Source organism: Dromiciops gliroides, chromosome 4 (genome assembly GCF_019393635.1).
Source record: "Dromiciops gliroides isolate mDroGli1 chromosome 4, mDroGli1.pri, whole genome shotgun sequence".
In the NCBI taxonomy this organism is placed as follows: Eukaryota; Metazoa; Chordata; class Mammalia; order Microbiotheria; family Microbiotheriidae; genus Dromiciops; species Dromiciops gliroides.
Genome location: NC_057864.1, coordinates 266,964,598 through 266,983,644, shown reverse-complemented (window position 1 = coordinate 266,983,644; position 19,047 = coordinate 266,964,598). Strand labels below are relative to the sequence as shown.

The 19,047-nt window shown below is 37.2% G+C and overlaps 1 protein-coding gene across 1 annotated transcript in view; it reads left to right on the top strand.

The window, feature by feature from the left end:
* LOC122756011 (cysteine-rich secretory protein 3-like) overlaps window positions 1-19,047 on the top strand; it is a 63,843-nt gene that overhangs the window by 38,958 nt on the left and 5,838 nt on the right. The window contains exons 5-6 of the mRNA XM_044005041.1: window positions 161-303; window positions 13,229-13,323. Of these exons, the coding sequence (XP_043860976.1) occupies window positions 161-303; window positions 13,229-13,323 (238 nt within the window). The remainder of the gene's footprint in view (window positions 1-160; window positions 304-13,228; window positions 13,324-19,047) is intronic.

Below are 19,047 nucleotides of genomic sequence, written 5' to 3'. Positions count from 1 at the left end.
TTAAGAAATTGTCTCTCCATAATAAAAATTAAAATTTCAGTCTCTCAAAATTTTATTGCCTTAAAGACATAGGAAAAGAATCTATATTTGTGAGAGAGGCTATTCAAGCTATGGTTACAAATATTATCCTTCCATGATGAATGTTTCATTTCCTTCTCAGGGACTACCTGTGGTGAAAATCTCTTCATGTCAAGTGCCCCCCTTAGCTGGTCAAAAGCTGCCCAAGCCTGGTATGATGAGTATAAACATTTTAAATTTGGTGTAGGATCAACTTCAGGTGAAGCAGTTGGACATTATACTCAGGTAAGGAACAGGAATAATTTGGAAGAATGATTATTTTCAGTAGATTACAATGGTACAGTAAAATGAAGCCTAAATTTGGAGTCATGAGACCTAAGACTTTAGATGAGTCAATTAACCTCTCTAGACCTACATTTCTGCATTTGTAAAATGAAGGGATTGAACTAGATGAGTTTTAAGATTACTTCCAATACAGATCTGTTAACCTAATCAAATTTATGGAATATATATAATATATATATATATATATATATATGCATCATTTGAAATATTGGGGGCTCTACCTGTTTCTGTTCTAAATCATTGGGAAACTAGGCTGGGGTTTCTAAGGTATTGCTACTTATAAATTAGAGGCTATTGCACCAGTTTTGGAATTTATTTGGAATTTGGAATTTATTATTAATTTGACCACATGTCTCCACTACCATAACTACTCCACTAGCTATATACCCAGAATGAAGTCCCAGGAAGGGAGAATGGGGAGAGCAAGCCCAGGGTAAGAGAGTAAGAGAAGCGTCTAAGAGCATAAGAGAGTAAGAGCAGGACCCTCATATCTCCAGGGATGTTTATCCTCCTTCAGATAGAGGCAGGTCACCATACATCGGTCTAAGCTAATTGGTTAGAATCAATCAGTTCCATTGATTGACATGATTTGGGGGTGGTCAAGTTGTGTTCCCCCTTAGCTAATCAGAAAGGTCAATTTGCATTCCTTTTGCTAAGCTGCAGGTTCTTCCCAAGCTGGGGAAGGGGAGAGGAGAGCAGCCTCTGGATTTCTCCTAGAAATTCATTATTAGGGGTGCAGCTAGGTGGCGCAGTGGATAAAGCATAGTCCCTGGAGTCAGGAGGACCTCAGTTCAAATCCCACCACAGACACTTGATGCTAACTATATGACCCTGGGCAAGTCACTTAACCCTTACTGCCCTGTCAAAAACAAACAAAACAACAAAAAAAGAAATCCATTATTAATAATTATTTTCTCACAATAGTAAGAATGCTGTAAACATTATTTTTGTAAGTCTTAATAATGCAAGGCTTGTTAACTTCACTTTTAAACATAAGATCTGATTATCTCCTCCCCTTAATTTTTTAATGATGTTATACAATTTAGTCCTTTATTTTTCTCATTTGTTTGTTTATTTATTTATTTGCAGGGCAATGAGGGTTAAGTGACTTGACCACGGTCACACAGCTAGTGTCAAGTGTCTGAGGCCAGATTTGAACTCAGGTCTTTCTGAATCCAGGGCTGGTGCTTAATCTACTGCACCACCTAGCTGCCCCCCTAGTCCTTTATTTTTGATGCTTGTTCCATTCATTAAAATATAAGGCCTCCCGTCTTTGGAGAGGTTGTATACTATGGATGTGGAAAACTTACATACAATACCAGTTTCAGTTGATCTGTTAGGTTTTGTCAACTATGATGGATTTAGTCAATGTAGTTGCATGATACTTCAGTGTCATTTAATAGACTTCAAATATACACAGAAAAGCTGTTTAGGGAGTTCTGTAGGAGAGGGGATGGGACAGGGTGCCAGAATTGTAAGAGTAAAAGTAGAGCAAGAAGGCAAGAGATTCTAGAAAAGACTGGATGATTGAATTTATCAATGTACAAAGAAAGGAAAGGGTGACTAATGGTAGTGAAACAGGATACCAAGAAAGGTTGGAATAACAAGAGACCAGTTGAGAATAAGGACAAGTATAAGGGTAACTTTAGACCTTCAACTTCTTAAGTGCTATTTTCACTTACTTGGTACAATATATACTAAGACAGTAAAGTTTATAAATCAATTCTCTGTGATTTCTGTTCCATTTTACATGCTTTTAAATTGATCTGCAGATGATGATAGAATGATAATGATCTAGTTGGGTCTCATACCAAGTTATATTTAGGTTCTTTCTCTTCTCCACTGTTGTTTCACCTTTTGGGAAGCAAAACCACATATAATCATCCATAATTCTCCTGCATGATTATAGTATGCATTACTGGGGAGAAGAATGAATCACTTGGCTTTGTCCAGGTCAGTTGATAAAATCACATAAAATACGCAGCAAGTAACAAAGAAAAATGACATGTTAAAGTCTCAAATGAAGTCTAAAGACATGTTTACCTTTTTTAACCTTTTTACAAGGTATGAAGAAATTCATAGATAAAATTAATGGAATCAGAATTAAACAAATTCAGGACAAAATGACCGTTTTCCTAATTTTTTAAAAAGTGAGACATGCAGAGGATGGAGTTAAAATGACAAAGTTAAATCAGCATTTTGCCTATTCTCCCAATATACCCTCTCCAAAAAACAATACATTAAATCAAATTCTGTGGAATAAAGCCAATTTAAAGTCACAGTAAGTCATATTCCTTCCAGTTTAAGGTAGCTTAGGCAAACAGAAAAGGGACTCTTCAGACATAAAGATAGTGGCTGCCTAGGAGTGTTGTGTAAGGCAGAAGCAGTACTAATTGTGGTGGCCACATGGTTGTGGTGGCAGTGGCAGCAGCAGGGAGCAGACCTATGCCCAGGAACAGTAAAGTGACTAAACACTTGGTCAAATGAAAATCCCAGAGAAATATTTTACTATCACTAATAGCAGAAACAAGTGCAATCTGTTCACCATTAGTCCTTTCCAGTTGACAGTTCTATGGCAGAAAGAGAAATGGACATGGTTATGAGTGAACTGTACCCTGATAAGGTAAGGACTGGAGTGCAGATCAGGAGGGCTGTAAGGAAATGTCTCCCTGGATTTTACCACACTGGAAGCACTGAAAGCTTATAACCTCTCAGTAAGTTGTGAAAGCAACAAAAGGATCTAAAAGAGAGAATCTCAACCAAATATCCCTCCACCCTGGAAGTTAAGTAGCACCCAGCTCTGGTCTTAAAGTCAAATCCAAATAAGAATAACATCTAAATAAAGTCAAGAAATAGACTGGGGAGGGGGTGGGGACAGCTCAGTGGTGCAGTGGATAAAGCACCAGCCCTGGATTCAGGAGTACCTGAGTTCAAATCCAGCCTCAGACACTTGATATTTACTAGCTGTGTGACCCTGGGCAAGTCACTTAACCCCCATTGCCCCACAAAAAAAAAAAGGAAGAAAGAAAGAAATAGACTGGGGGAAAAAAGAATCAAAAAAGAACCTTACCATAAAAAGCTTATTTGGTGACATGGTAGTGATAGCTAGGTGGAGCAGGAGATAGAGCACTGAGCCTGGAGTAAGGAAGACTCATCTTCCTAAGTTCAAATCTGGCCTCAGACACTTATTAGTTATGTGACTCTTGGCAAGTCACTTAAACTTTTTTGCTTCAATTTCCTCATCCATAAAATGAGCTGAAGAAGGAAATGGCAAAGCACTCCAATATCTTCGAGTTAGCCACAAATGAAAACAACTTCACAACGACAACAAAAAATGGTGAAAGAGAAGCTCAAGGAACAAATTCAGAAGAGGATAATGACTTGAAACATCTAAAAGCAAAGCCTCAAAAAATACAAGTTGGATGCAAGTACAAAAAAAGTTCTAAAAGAGCTAAAATAAGATTTAAAATAGAGTAAAAATATTCTAAAATTAAATAAAGGCAGTTGAGAGAAGTGTGAGAAAAGATATGGAAACAATGCAAAAAATATGAAAGGAGAATTAACAACTTAATTTTTAAAAAGAGATACAACAATGCTCAAGAAAATAATTCATTAAAAATCAAAATTGGACAACTGGTAAAAGAGGTAAAAAAAAAACTCCTTAAAAAGTAGAAATGTCAAATGGAAGTAGATGGTTCCATGATACATTAGGAAAAAATAAAACAGTCAAAATTTGGGGAAAAAAGAAGAAAATGTAAAGTATTTCCTAAGAATAAAGAAATGACATAGGAAAGATATTAAGGAGAGATAATTTAAGAATTATTGACTACCAGAAAGCCATTATTTTTAAAATACTTTTTCAATTTTTATGTGCTTTCAAAAAAGCTTTTAAAATGCTTTATAAAAGAATAATAATTCTAGAAATTATAAAGAAAAAATTCCCAAGTTATCTTTCAATCGGAAGGCAAACTAGGAATTCAAAGAATCCACCTGTCATCTCACAAAAGACAACTATCAAATGAAATCTCTCAGAAACAGTATGACCAAAATCCACATTTCCCTGGTCTAAGACAGAATATTTCAAGCATCCAGAAAGAAATTATTCAAATGCTGTGAAGCCACAATCAGATTGCACAAAATTTTGTACTTTCTATGATAAAGGAGTGGAGGGCAGGGAATAAGATATTCCAGAAAACAAAAAAGCTAAGATTACAACCCAAACAAATCTATCCAGCAAAACTGAGGGAGGGAGGACAAGGGCACTTAAAGAAATAGGGGATTGTCAAGCATCCTTGATGGTCCAAAGGTGACATTAAAACACAACATTCGGGGCGGCTAGGTGGCGCAGTGGATAAAGCACCGGCCCTGGATTCAGGAGTACCTGAGTTCAAATCCGGCCTCAGACACTTGACACTTACCAGCTATGTGACCCTGGGCAAGTCACTTAACCCCCATTGCCCCGCAAAAAAACCCAAAAAACAAAAAATACAACATTCAATAAAAGCATAAAAATAGTAAAGATGAGTGAGAAATCAGAAGGGTCTTCACAAGATTAAACAGTTTACAGTACTATATTGGAAGATAATACATGTAACCTTTAAGAACTTTATCATCATTAGGACAGATAGAAGGGATCAACTTAGATGGAGGGCACATGTGGGAGTCAACTATGGTGGGCTGATCCCAAAAGAGTAAGGGAAGGGGGAGAAAGAGAAAGAGAGAGGAAAAAAGAGGAAGTTATTTCACATAGAAGAGGGGAAAAGGAGGAGTTTATACAATGGAGGAAAAATGTGGTTGGGAGAAGGCAATACTTGAACTTCACTCTCATTTGAACTGGTCCAAAGAGGAAGGAGAGATAGAAAGAGAGAGAGACAGACAGAGATAGAGAGTGACAGAGACAAACAGAGAGACAGACTGAGACAGAGACAGAGAAACAGAGAGACAGAGAGAGACAAAGATTAGGGTATAGAAATTCATCTTTAAAAAATAGGAGGAAAGGGGAGAGGGGTGATAAGAGGAAGAGTAAATTAAGGGAGACATATGCAAAACAGATATTTGAGGAGTGGACAGGGCAAAAAAATAGAAGGATAAATAGAAGACAATATGATGGAAGGAAATATGTGCTTAGCATTCATAACTGTGAGTGTGAATAGGATGAACTTACCCATAAAATAAAGTTGATAGCATAATTGATTAGAAAACAGAATCTAATAATATGTTGTTTGTAAGAGATATACTTGTATAATTAAGAAACACATAGATGGACAAGTTACTTAACCCTCATTGCCCTGAAAAAAAAGAAAACATACTGAATTAAAGTAAGGTGCTAAAGAAAAATCTATTATGCTTCAGCTAAAGTTTAAAAAAAAACAGGTGTGGCAATCATGATTTTAAAAAAAGCAAAAGCAAAAAGGGATCTATTTTATTTTTTTTTTAATTTTTTTAGCAACAAACATTTATTTTATTTTTTCTAGTTACATGTAAGGGTAGTTTTCAACATTCATTTTCATAAGATTTAGAGTTCCAAATTTTTCTCCATCCCTCCCTCCCTCCCTTTCCTCCTGCCTCCACAAGATTGCTACCAGGTTATATAAGTACAATTCACAAGTGTTCTTTTTATCAGTTCTTTCTATGGGGGTGGATAGTAAGCATCTTCATTAGACCCTTGGGATTGTCATTGCATTTCTGAGAGTAGTTAAGTCATTCCCAAATGCTCATTGATTTAATGTTCTTTTTGAGGGAACAGAAGGAGAGCTCAGGCGGCTTGCTGCTTCCTCTCTGCCATCTTGGCTCCACCCCCACAAATGCTCATTGAACAATACTGCTGTAACTATGCACAATGTCCTCCCAGCTCTGCTCCCTTCACTATACATCAGTTCATGAGTCTTTCCAGGTTTTTCTAGGATAATCCTGTTTGTCATTTCCTATAGAACAAGACCATTCCACCACATATAGCACAGCTTCTTCCATCATTCCTCAATTGAAGGACATTCCCTTGATTCTCAATTCTTAGCCACCACGAAGGGTTGCTATAAATATTTTTTGTACAATTTTTCCCCCTTTTCTCTTTTTTATCATTGCTATTGTTAACTGTTTCCCTTCCATCCTATTCCCTTCCCCATGATATTTATTCTGTTTTCCATCTTCTTTCATCCTATCACTCTTCAAAAGGGATTTGCTTCTGTCTGTCCCCTCCCCCAGTCTGCACTCCCTTATTTTGCCCCTCTCTCTTTATCCCATTCCCTTTCTATTTTCTTTCAGGGTTAGAGAGATTACTCCGACCAATTGAGTGTGTACATTATTCCCTCATTGAGCCAATTCTAATGAGATTGAAGTCTTTGAGCCAATTCTGATGAATGTTAGGCTCATTTACTGCCCAGATGAAATAGATTACTCCACCCAGTTGGGTGTGTGTGTGTGTGTGTGTGTGTGTGTGTGTGTATGTGTGTGTGTGTGTTTTTGTACCTCCTTGAGGCAACTCTGATGAGTGTAAAATTCATTTACTGCCCTGCTCCTCTCCCATCTCTTCCCCCACTCCTGTTTCATTCATGTAAGATTTCACCTCTGCCCTTCCCCATCCCCCAGTACATTCCCCTCACTCCTCAATTTAACCCTAAAGATGTCATCATGGGGCAGCTAGGTGATACAGTGAACAAAGCATCACCCCTGGAACCAGGGGGATCCCATCCAAAACCCAGCCTCAGACACAAGACAGTCACCCACTGCATGACCCCAGGTATGTCCCCCAGCTCCAATTTTTTATGGTTCCCTAGGATCTTGTATTTCAAAGTCAAATTTGCCATTCAGTTCAGGTATTTTCATCACAAATATCTGAAAGTCTTTTTTTTTCATTAAAGTCCCATTTTTTCCACTGAAAGATTATGCTGAGTTTTGCTGGGTACATGATTTTTGGTTATAATCCCAATTCCTTTGCCCTCTGGAATATCATATTCCATGCCCTCCGGTCCTTTAATGTAGAAGCTGCTATGTCTTGTGCTATCCTGAATAGGGCTCCACAGTACTTGAATTCTTTCTTTTTAGCAGCTTGCAATATTTTCTCCTTGATCTGAGAGCTCTGGAATTTGGCTATAATATTCCTAGGAGTTTTCCTTTTGGGATCTCTTTCTGGAGGTGACCTGTGGATTCCTTCAGTTTCTATTTTAGCTTCTTCTTCTAGAATTTCAGGGCAATTTTCCCTGAGAATACCTTGGAAGATGGTGTCTAAGCTCTTTCCTTGTTCATGGTTTTCAGGTAGACCAATAATTTTCAAATTATCTCTCCTGGACCTATTTTCCAGGTCAGCAGTTTTTCCCAGAAGATATTTTACATTGCCCACTATTTTTTTATTCATTTGGATTTTTTTTATTGTGTCTTAGTTTCTCATAAAGTCACTGACATCCATTTGTTCAATCCTCATTCTTAGACAATTATTTTCATCAGAGACCTTTTGTACCTCCTTTTCCACTTGGCCAATTTGACTTTTCAAGCTATTGACTTTTTTCTTATGGCTTTCCTGCATGTCCCTCATTTCTCTTTCCATTTTTTTCCTCTACCTCTCTAACTTTATCTTCAAAGTCCTTTTTGAGCACCTCTATGGCCTGAGACCAATTCATATTTTTCTTGGAAGCTTTAGATATAGGGGCCCTGATTTTGACATCTTCCTCTGAGGGTGCCCCTTGGTCTTCCTTCTTACTGAAGAAACTTTCTATGGTCCTCACCTTTCTCTGTCCATTCATCTTGCCTTTCTTTTACTTGACTTTTAGCTGCTTAAAGTGGGACATTGTTTCCAGGCTGCAGTATCCCAAGCTTAAGAAGTCCCAGGTGGTATGATTTAAGGAGAATCAGGTTCTTCACTTGCCCGGCCTGTTCCCTGGTCTGTAGATGACCCCAGACCAACTTGCTAATCAACCAGCTTTGTTTATTGTGGTTGTTAGCTCTGATGAGCCTGTGCCCCTCCTCCACCTGGGCCACTGCTACTCAAGCCTACCTCCTGGTTCTCAGCAGGGGTGTAAAATCCAAGTTCTGCCTTAGCACTAGCATAGACCCCTGTAGTCTCTCCCCTGCCCAGGGCTCAGCCCACTCACCAGACTGTGAGCTTAGTTCCAGACAACAATGGCACTTCAGCTGATTCAGAGTCTCTGGGGGTCTCCCTCTCTGGTGAGGCATTCCTGGGACTGGATCTGTGTCAGGGTGACTGTGAGGTTGACCTCCACTTCTGTATTAGCACAGCAGCTTCCTCCTTCTGACCTTCCAAGCTGTTCTTGGTTAGATGATGTTTTCAGCACATTCTTCTGTGAATTTTGCTGCTCTGGGCATTTTCCTTCGGCATTATTTGGATGTTTTTTGGAGTGATTTGTCATGGGTTCAGGAGCTCACTAGAAAAGAATTCTTAAAGAGGCCACTTATTTAAAAAAAAAAGAGGCCAATTATTGAGTTCTGAATAGCTATTTTTTTGTATTTTTCAAAGCTATAAGAATCTGTTTCTCTTTTATTTTGCAAGTTCTCTCCTCTTTTTATTTATTTATTTCTTTATTTAAAGGGGTTTTTTTGTTTGTTTTGTTTTGTTCTGTTTTGGGGTTTTTGGGGCAATGGGGGTAAAGTGACTTGCCCAGGGTCACACAGCTAGTAAGTGTCAGGTGTCTGAGGCCGGATTTGAATTCAGGTACTCCTGAATCCAGGGCCAGTGCTTTATCCACTGTGCCACCTAGCTTCCCACTTTATTTAAAGTTTTATGTTCCAAATTCTATCCCTCTCTCATTCCTTCCCTCCCTACACCTCCCCAAGGTTGCAAGCAATCCATATAGGTTATACATGTGCAATCATGTAAAACCTTACCATATTAGTCATTTTATATAAAAAGACAATTAAAAAAAAGAGAGCGAGAAAGGGCAAAATAGCATGCTTCAGTCTGTGTTCAATTAATATAATTTCTTTCTCTAGAGGTGGAGAGTATGCTTCATCATTAGTCCTTTGGGATTGTCTTAGATCAGTTTAGTGCTGAGAGTAGTTAAGTTATTCACAATTGCTCATAGGTCTATAATGCTGTCACTGTGTACAATGTTCTCCTGGTGCTCACTTCACTATACATGAGTTTATGAGTCTTTCCAGGTTTGTCTGAAATGACCCTACTTGTCATTTTGTATAGCACAATAATATTCCATTACAATCTATACCACAGCTTATTCAGTCATTCCCCAATTGATGGGCATTCCCTCAATCTCTAATTCTTAGCCACCACAAAGAGTTGCTATAAATATTTTTGTACATTTTTTTCCTTTTCTCTTTTTCATAGTTACTATTGTTAACTTTCCCTCCATCTTATTCCCATTCCCATGGTATTTACTCTATTATGTATCTTATTTCACCCTATCCATCCTCAAAAGGGATTTGCTTTTGATTGGCCCCTCAATCACTCTGCCCTTCCTTCTATCACCCCTCCATCCTTATCCCCTTCCCCTCCTACTTTCCTACATGGTTAGATAGGTTACTCCACCCAGTGGAGTGTGTATGTTAATCCCTCCTTGAACCAACTCTGATGAGATTAAGGTGCTTGAGCCTATTCTGATGAGTGTAAGGTTCATTCACTGCCCTGCTTCTCCACCATCTCTCCACCTACTCCATAAGCCCTTTCCTGCTTTTTCATGTGGGATTTCACCCCATTCTAATTCTCCCCTTCCCCCTTCCCCAATGCATTCCTCTCACCACTCAACTTTACTGTAAAGATGTCATTGTGGGGCAGCCAGGTGACACAGTGGACAAAACACTCACCCTGTACCCAGGAGGACCCCAGCCCAAATCTAGTTTCAGACACAAGACACTCAGAGAATCTGTTTTTATAAGACAACTATATAAAGCATTTGTTTCTTTAATATTTTAAGCTGCATATATATGTGTATGTGTGTGTGTATGTATAGGTTTCTGAAGCTATATTTGCTAGACAAGTTTTTTAATACTAGTTAATTATTAAGCAATTAAGCATTAAGCAATTAAAATTATAACTTTAGATAAATACACAAAAGTTAGAGAAGCCGATATTTGATCCTAGGGATGAAACAAAAGAAGCCATTGGAGTTGATTGAATAGGAGAAACACATGGAGAAATATTAATTTTAGAAAAATTGCTGTGTCAACTATGTGTAGGATGCACTACAGAAGGGAAGAGAATTGAGGCCACAAGATCAATTAGGAGGCCTTTGTAGTAGTATAGGTGAGACGTCATAATTGTGTAAACTAAGATGCTATTACTGTCTAAACTATCTACCTGAGTAGAGAGAAAGGATGAGATTCTAGACGTACTGGGGAGGTATAAATTGCAACATTTGGCAACTGTAGCATATGGGAGAAGTCCATGAGAAGAGTGAACTGACTCATACAGAGGGTGTTATTTGGTCATCAGTATGAGGAAGTATTTAAAATTAAATAGGCTAGGTAGACCAATAATATATAATAACAGAAAAATAATAATAGCTCTATTTATATAACCACAATTATTTTATAATAAATCACATTTATATAAAAATTGTGGTACCTCCGAAAGAAATAAGAATATTTGCAAAAAGTTAAGATTTAGAGGAAGAGATGAATCTGCTTTTGGATGTGTATTTAAGATCTCTAGGACATCCAGTTTGAAATAGCAAATAGGTAATTTGTGATATAGTTCTAAAGCTTATGAAAGAGACTGGACAGATATACAGACCTGAGAGTCATCTGCATAAAGGTGGTAGTTATCTAATCAATGTTATATTTAAAAAAAAACATAGTGTATAAGAGGAAAAAGAAGATAGAATGTGAGCAGTAAGAATATTTTCTCCCTAGAATTCATGTGATTTTTTGTAACTATAGACTGGTGATTTCTTTTTTCAGCTAGCCAAGTAGTCCTAGTGAAAGGTAACTTTGAACTGCCATGTGAAATGCCCTATGCATTGAAGAAATCCACATGTGTATTTACCTGTGCCTCTAGTTGAATGTTTTAGGGATTGAACAAGACCCAGAGGAATTTTCAGATTTCTTCAATTCCAGGTGAGGAATTTATTTTTAGGAAATCTCAGAACCCTTTGCTCATTGGGGATTTCTTTTTGGGCCAGAATTTCCCTCTCATCTGGAAAACTCAATTTTCTTTTCCGTATTTGTTTATCATCTTTGGACTACAGAAAGATTTGCAAGCACTTTGCAAGTAGTAACAAGAATTTTCTAAAATGATATTTTTTGAATGATAAAATAAAATGTTCTGGAATAGGTTTATTTAAAACCTGTCTAATGAGTCAGCCTTAGGATTGAAAATCAATGAAATTCTTTTAGATAGCAAAATTCAATAAAAAAGAATTAATTTACATTCAAAAATATTCAATAGAATGGGAAATAACGATGTGAACCATTTTAATATCAAATTTCTATAAGGATTTGTTTTCTAAGATACATAAAATTAATATATATATATATATATATTCAAGTTATTAACTGATTTTTTCCTCTTTTTTCATTTTGTCCTTGATAATACTACTTCTTAAATGTAATGGGATTCTATGAAGAGAAGGGAAGGGATATATGGTAAAAATAAAAGTGATATGTAAAAAGAGAATCAAGAGAAATATTTTTAAAAGCAAATGTTGCTGTTCCGTTCCATCTCCTTATTCACCAAGTCATTAAAGCTGGATCTAAAAAATGTCCCATAAGGTAGTGGACATTACACTAAATATCAGGAATATAAACTCCCTGTGGACTAGAACTTTTATGCCTCAGGTGACAAGTAAGCCATGCCAATCAATTGTTAAAAACCAAACCTTCTGGTACAAATTAAATTTTCAGGAGGGCCTGCCTGTTGACCCTTAAAAACAAACTTTCTGAACATAACTAAAATAAACACCACATATATTATTCCATGCACTTGAAGGGGAATAGGTGAAGATCCATTATATTTTCCAGGGCTGCCAACTATAGTAGTCCTAAAACTTCGTGGAAGAAAGTAAATTTTTTGATTGTCTAAGAATTGTGCCATATGGATTTTGATAAAATGGCTTAATATGAGATTAGGCAGAAGTGCCAAATTCCTTGCCTGTAGACCCCATTGCAGCTGCAACACTAAAAGCTTAAACTTTTGTTTTTACCATTTCACAAGGCTGAAAAATTCTTAGTATGATTGTCTGCCATACTGCACTAAATTTCTCTTTTAATGACTTGTTATGGAGTCAAAATGAGCATAGGTCCTTGTAGACTATGGTACGGAGCAAAATCTCCCCTAAGGTTTACCCAAGTGGCAGGGATTTCTAATTCAGGCCCTGTGAAAACGTTGTCTGTTGTGTGGGAACCACTTTCACTATGTGTAGAAAGACCCAGCAGAAGAATTTATCCAGTTGATTCTGTTTTCATTTTGGTGGCTTCGGTTTGTTTTTGTTTTTTGTTTGTTTGTTTGTTTGTTTGTTTTGGTTTTGGTTTTGGGTGGTAGTAACCTGACACAGATGGAGCATTCTATGAAGGTAAGGAAGAGTAGTTATTTATTTATATCAAAGGAAGTCATTGCTCCCACTCAAGTACACCTCTACCCACAACACGCCCCCCCCCCAAAAAAAGAAAAAAAATGAAGAAATTATGGATTCTTTTTTGTTTTGTTTTGTTTTGTTTGTTTGGTTGGTTGGTTTTTGCAAGCAATGAGGGTTAAGTGACTTTCCCAGGGTCACACAGCTAGTGTCAAGTGTCAGAGGCTGGATTTGAACTAAGGTACTGCTAAATCCAGGACTGGTGTTCCACCCACTGTACCACCTAGCTGCCCCCGAAATTATGGATTCTTGCAATACTGGAAGCATTGTTTGGCAAAGGAGACTTCATACTTTTAAAAATATTCTCATTTAATTGGCTTTTTACATTTTAGATGGTGTGGTATAGATCTCATCAAATTGGATGTGCAGTTGCCAGGTGTCCTGGTGCTGCTTTCGAGTACTATTATGTTTGTCATTACTGCCCTAGGTAAGTAAAAACAATAGAATTTGTAGAAAAGAGTATCATTAATAACAGTACTTTTCTTGAATCCATTCAGAAAACAATACTAAGTTGCAATAAATTAGAGGAAAATTCATATAACTATAGAAATCAACTTCAAAAAATTTCAAGAAGTTCTAATTTAAATATATTAAATATTAACTCTTTTTCATATGAATTTAAACAATGTATATTAGAGAGACCCCTGCATTCTGAGTAGGAAGAAAAGAGTAAAAGTTCTGATTCCCATCCTAACTAGTTATATAACTTTGAAAAAATCACATTACTTCTCAGATTCTCATTTTCCATATCTATTAAATGGGTCTAGTAACAATGTCATCATTTACCTCCCTGGGGTGTGATGAAAGTGCCTTGTGAACCACAAAATTTTATCCAAATATGAGTTTTTGCCTAGAGAAAATCAGTAAATTAGTATTTATTAAGTACCTCCTATTGCCAGGTACTATATTAAGCATTAGGAAAAGAGTATATGAGTTGATGAGTTCACTAACTGGAGGTAAATAGCATTTTTCATTATATGTCCTTTGGAATTTTGGTGGGTCATTATGTTGATCAGCTACTGTCGATCAAACAATCAATCAATAAACATTTTTAAGCATCTAATAGTGCCAGCCACTTTGCTAAGCAATGCTGTGGATACAAAAAAAGAGGCAAAAGACAGTCACTGGAATTAAGAGGAGTTGAGGAAGGTTTCCTGTAGCAGGTGTGATTTTAGGTGGGACTTAAAAAAGTCAGGGAGGTCAGTAATCAGGGCAAAGGAGGGAGAGTGTTACAGGCATGGGGGATAGCCAGAGTAAATGCCCAGAAACAAAAAAAGTGTTGTTCATGAAATATCCAGGAGGCCAATATCACTGGATAAAGGAGTCCATGTTTGGGAGTAAGATGTGAGATGAGTAGAGAGGTCAGAGGGTGCTAGTTTATAAAGGGCTTTGAATACCAAACAAGTCATTTTGTATTTTCTCCTGGAGGAAATAGGAAGCTTAGAAGTGGCAACAGGGAACAAAGGATTTCTTACCTCCTCTACTACAAAAGGTTACAAGGGGTCTCTTTGTTGGTACTAGGGGCAGGATTCAGCTGTTTTTCCCATACTTAGATGTGGGTCACAGTTCCAGGGAGAGGAGGAGTGCTAGCACACCAGAGCTTGTGGCTACATTGGAACAGGAACCCTAGTCACAGTTCCAGGGCAGAAAAGAGTGCTTGTGGTTGCTCAGAGAGCAGAGGAAAAGCCAGGAAACACACCTCTCCTTACATCATACCATCTTGGAAGAATTGAAATCTTACAGGTCCTTAGAAGTATCTCTGAAAACAACTCCACAAAACCCATGAAGTTGGGGATAGCATACCTCCACCCTGGAAACCTAGCCCTAGCTAGGTTATTTACAATTCTTTAGTGAACAAAATTGCTGTTACTTTGTACAATGTTCTCCTGGTTCTGTTCACTTCACTTTTCATCAGTACATGAACGTCTTTCCAGGTTTTTCTGAAGTCATCCTGCTTGTCATTTCTTATGGCACAATAATATTCTATTGCAATCATATACCACAGCTTGTTTAGCCATTCCCTAATTGAAGGGGATTTCTCCAATTTCAAATTATCGACCACCACAAAAAGAGCTCCCTGGATACATGAAAACCAGCAGCACCCATGGCAAGTGTACAGTCTGGGCAGCATAGTAGAGAACACTCACCAGGCACCCTACCTCCAGCACAGACCACCAAGGAGGCCTTGACCCACTGCTAACCAGTAGAGAAGCTCGGCCCAAGGTGGAAAAACAGTAAGTTCGCACCCCTGGGGTCTATAAGCAGAGAGAGTTTTTACATAGCACACCAGCATCAGAGGCTCCAACTCTGAGCAGATCTGCAATAAATTACTCCTCAAGGGTCTGCCAGGAGAGTGACTTTGTTACTATAGCAACAAAGCAGCAGGGCACCCCATACCCGGGCAGATTTGCAACAAAATTACTTCTCCAGGGCCTGCTAACAGAGAAGCCCTGTTAACAGAGCAGCCCAGCAGTAGAGTGCCACCCCTGGGGCAGACAAACAAGTTCACTCTTCTAGGGCCAGCCACCAGAAAGACTTTATTAACTTTTGTAACCCAGCAACAGGATATCACCCCAGGAGAAGGCTGGCCCATACCCAGGGGATGCCCAAAGGGATGACTAACCCCCCAATACCAGTCAGAAGTGAAGTTTATTCTATAAAGAAAGCAAGAGGCTAAGCCCTAAAGCCCAGTGAAAACCACCAATAAGACCCAGAGCCTAAGCACAAAAAGTTGGCACAATGCAGGAATAGAGTCAAACTCTCTCATTAAAAACACCAAGTCATAAAAGGGCATAGAAATGAGTAAAAACAAAGAAAAAGCTTGACTATTGAAAGTTACTACTATGATAGGGAAGATAAAGGCATAAACTTAGAGCAGGACAAAAGTAACAAAATGGCTACAGGTGAAGCTTCAAAGAAAAATGTAAATTGGTATCAGGCCTAACAAGAATTCCTAAAACGAGCTTAGAAGGACTTTAAAAAGTAAATTAGAGAAGTAGAAGAAAAATTAAGGAAAGAAATAAGAGTAATGTAAGAGAACCATGAAAAAGAAATACAAACATTTACTGAGGAAAATAACCCTAAAAAACAGATTTAGCCAAAAGGAAAAGACAGCACAAAAGGTCATGGAAAAAAATAATTGTTTAAAAATTAGAATTGAACAAATGGAAAAGAATGACTCTATGAGACACCAAGATATAGTTGAACATTTGTGGGATATATATTTAGTGATTCTATTGCTAAATCAAAGGATATGCAGTTTTATAGCCCTTTGGACATAGTTCCAAATTGCTGTCCAGAATGCCTGGATCATTTTACAACTTCACCAAGAGTGGATTAGTGTCCCAGTTTTCCCATATCCCCTTCAACAGCCAACATTTTCTTTTTGCCATACTAGCCAATATGATAGGTGTGAGGAGGTACCTCAGAGTTGTTTTAATTTGCATTTCTCTAATCAATAGTTATTTAGAGCATTTTTTTTTTCATATGAATATGGATAGCTTTGGTTTCTTTTTCTAAAAATTGCCTGTTCATGTTCCAGAAAGACACTTTGAGGAGAGACAAGATTAAAGGAAAGAGAAAATAGAATAGATAGGAGGAAAATAGGATGGAGGCAAATACAATTAGCAATCATAACTCTGAAAAAAATTAAGGAAGTTTCTCCAATAAAGGCCTCATATCTCAAATATATAGAGAAATGAATCAAAGTATAAAAATAAGAGTCATTCCCCAATGGATAAATGATCAAAAATATGAACATTCAGTTTTCAGATACATTCAGATAACGTAACCAAAGCTATCTATAGTTATATTAAAAATGCTTTAAATCATTATTGGTTGGAGAAATGTTAATTAAAACAATTCTGGAGTATGACCTTATACCTATTAGATTGACTAATAGGACAGAAAAGAAAATGACAGATTTTGGAGGGGATGTGGGAAAACTGAGACATTAATGGACTGCTGTAGAGTTGTGAAGTGATTCAAAAATAATGTAGAGCAAATTAGAACCATACTCAAAAGGCTATAAAAACATGCATGTCCTTTCACCCGGCAATACCACTATTAGGTCTGTATTCCAAAAGAGATTTTTAAAAATGAAACATACCTATATTTACAAAAATATGTAAAGCAGCTCTTTTCTTTTGGAAAAGAATTTGAAATTGGGGTGATACTCATCAACTGGAGAATGGTTGAACAAGTTGTGGCATATGACTGTAATTTGAGATATGATGAACAGGATGCTCTCAGAGAAACCTGGAAAGTCTTATGAACTGATGCAATGTGAAATGACTAGAACCAGAAAAACATTGTACACAGTAACAGCAATATTTTAAGATGATCGACTTGAATGACTTAACTTATCTCAGTAAAATAATTGTCCAATACAATCATGAATGGATTATGATGAAAATGCTATCCATCCCCATAGAAAGAACTGATGAACACCGAATACAGAGAGAGGCATGCTTTTTTTTTAACTTTACTTTCTTGGGGGGTTTGTGCCTATGTTTTCTTTTACAATATGACTTATATGGGAATATGTTTTGTATGACTATACAAGTATAACCTATATCAAAATGCTTGTCGTTTTTTTTTTAATGGGGCAATGAGGGTTAAGTTACCAGCCCAGGTTCACACAGCTAGTAAGTGTCCAGTGTCTGAGGCTGGATTCGAACTCAGGTCCTCCTGAATCTAGTGCCACCTACCTGCCCCCAAGGTCTGTCTTTTGTGCTGAGTTACTGCTGCTTCAGTGACCATTTCCCTAGTACAATTTACTTTTCAGGATTTCCAATTTGGTTTTTAAATTGTTTTTTTCTGGTGTTTTTTAGCCACTACTATTTTTTGGGGGGTGAGGGGCAGGGTAATGAGGGTTAAGTGACTTGACCAGGGTTAGACAGCTAGTAAGTGTCAAGTATCTGAGGCCAGATATGAACCAAGGTCCTCCTGAATCCAGGACTAGTGCTTTATCCACTGTGCCACCTAGTAGCCCCCAAAATGCTTGTCTTCTTGATGAGAAAAGTGGGGAGGGATGATGAGAATTTGGTACTCAAAATTTTAAAAATTAATGTTAAAAATTGTTTTACATGTAATTGGGGGAAAATAAAAGATTTCTTTTTTCAAATGAATTCATGTACATTCTCATTGTCCATAGGGATTAAGCTTCAGGTAGAGTTGGCCTGGGTCATCAGGAAATTATGTGTAAAGCAGAGCAGTGTGTCAGGGCAGAAAAATGACTAGATTTTGAGTCTGAAGATAGGAATAAAAACCCTGCCTCTAACATTTAGTTAGCTTTTTTGCCACAGGTAAACCACTAAATATCTGATTTTCCATCTCAAATCTAAAATGAATGGATTGGATTAGATAATTTTGAAGGTTTCTCTTAGCTCTACTAATCTATGTGCATTTTATTGCATTCTATGATGCTCTTGTGTCTGTTGGCAGAAACATGAAAATCAGGCTATTAATAACTTCTTGGAAGTCTGCACATACCCAGGGAATTAAAGACATAATTTTCCCCAGTGTGAAACCTAATATTCTTTTTTTAAAGTATAAAAGTATTTTATTATTTTACAGTTACATGTAGAGATACTTTTCAACATTTGTTTTTATAAAATTTCCAATTTCAAATTTTTCTCCTTCCCTCCCCTGCTTCCCTCCTTCCCCAAGACAGTAGGTAATCTGATATAGATTATATATGTATAATAACATTAAACGTATTTCTGCATTAGTCATGTTATAAGAAAAGAATCAGAGCAAAAAAGAAAAACCTCAAAAAAAAAAAAAACACCACCAAAAACAAAAGAAACAGTATGGTTCAATCGGCATCCATATTCCACAGTTCTTTTTTTTTTTTTCCTGAATTTGGAGAGGCTTTTCCATCATGAGTCCTTTGGAACTTTCTTGTACCATTGTATTGGTGAAAAGAATCTAGTCTATCACAGTTGATCAAAACATAATGTTGATGATACTGTGTACAATGTTATTTTGATTTTGCTCATCTTACTCATCATCAGTTCATGAAGTCATATGGGAATAGATAGCTTTGATTTCTTCATCAGAAAACTGCCTGCTCATATCCTTTGACCATTTCTCAATTGGGGAATGACTTGGATTCTTATACATTTGATTTAGTTCCCTATATATTTTA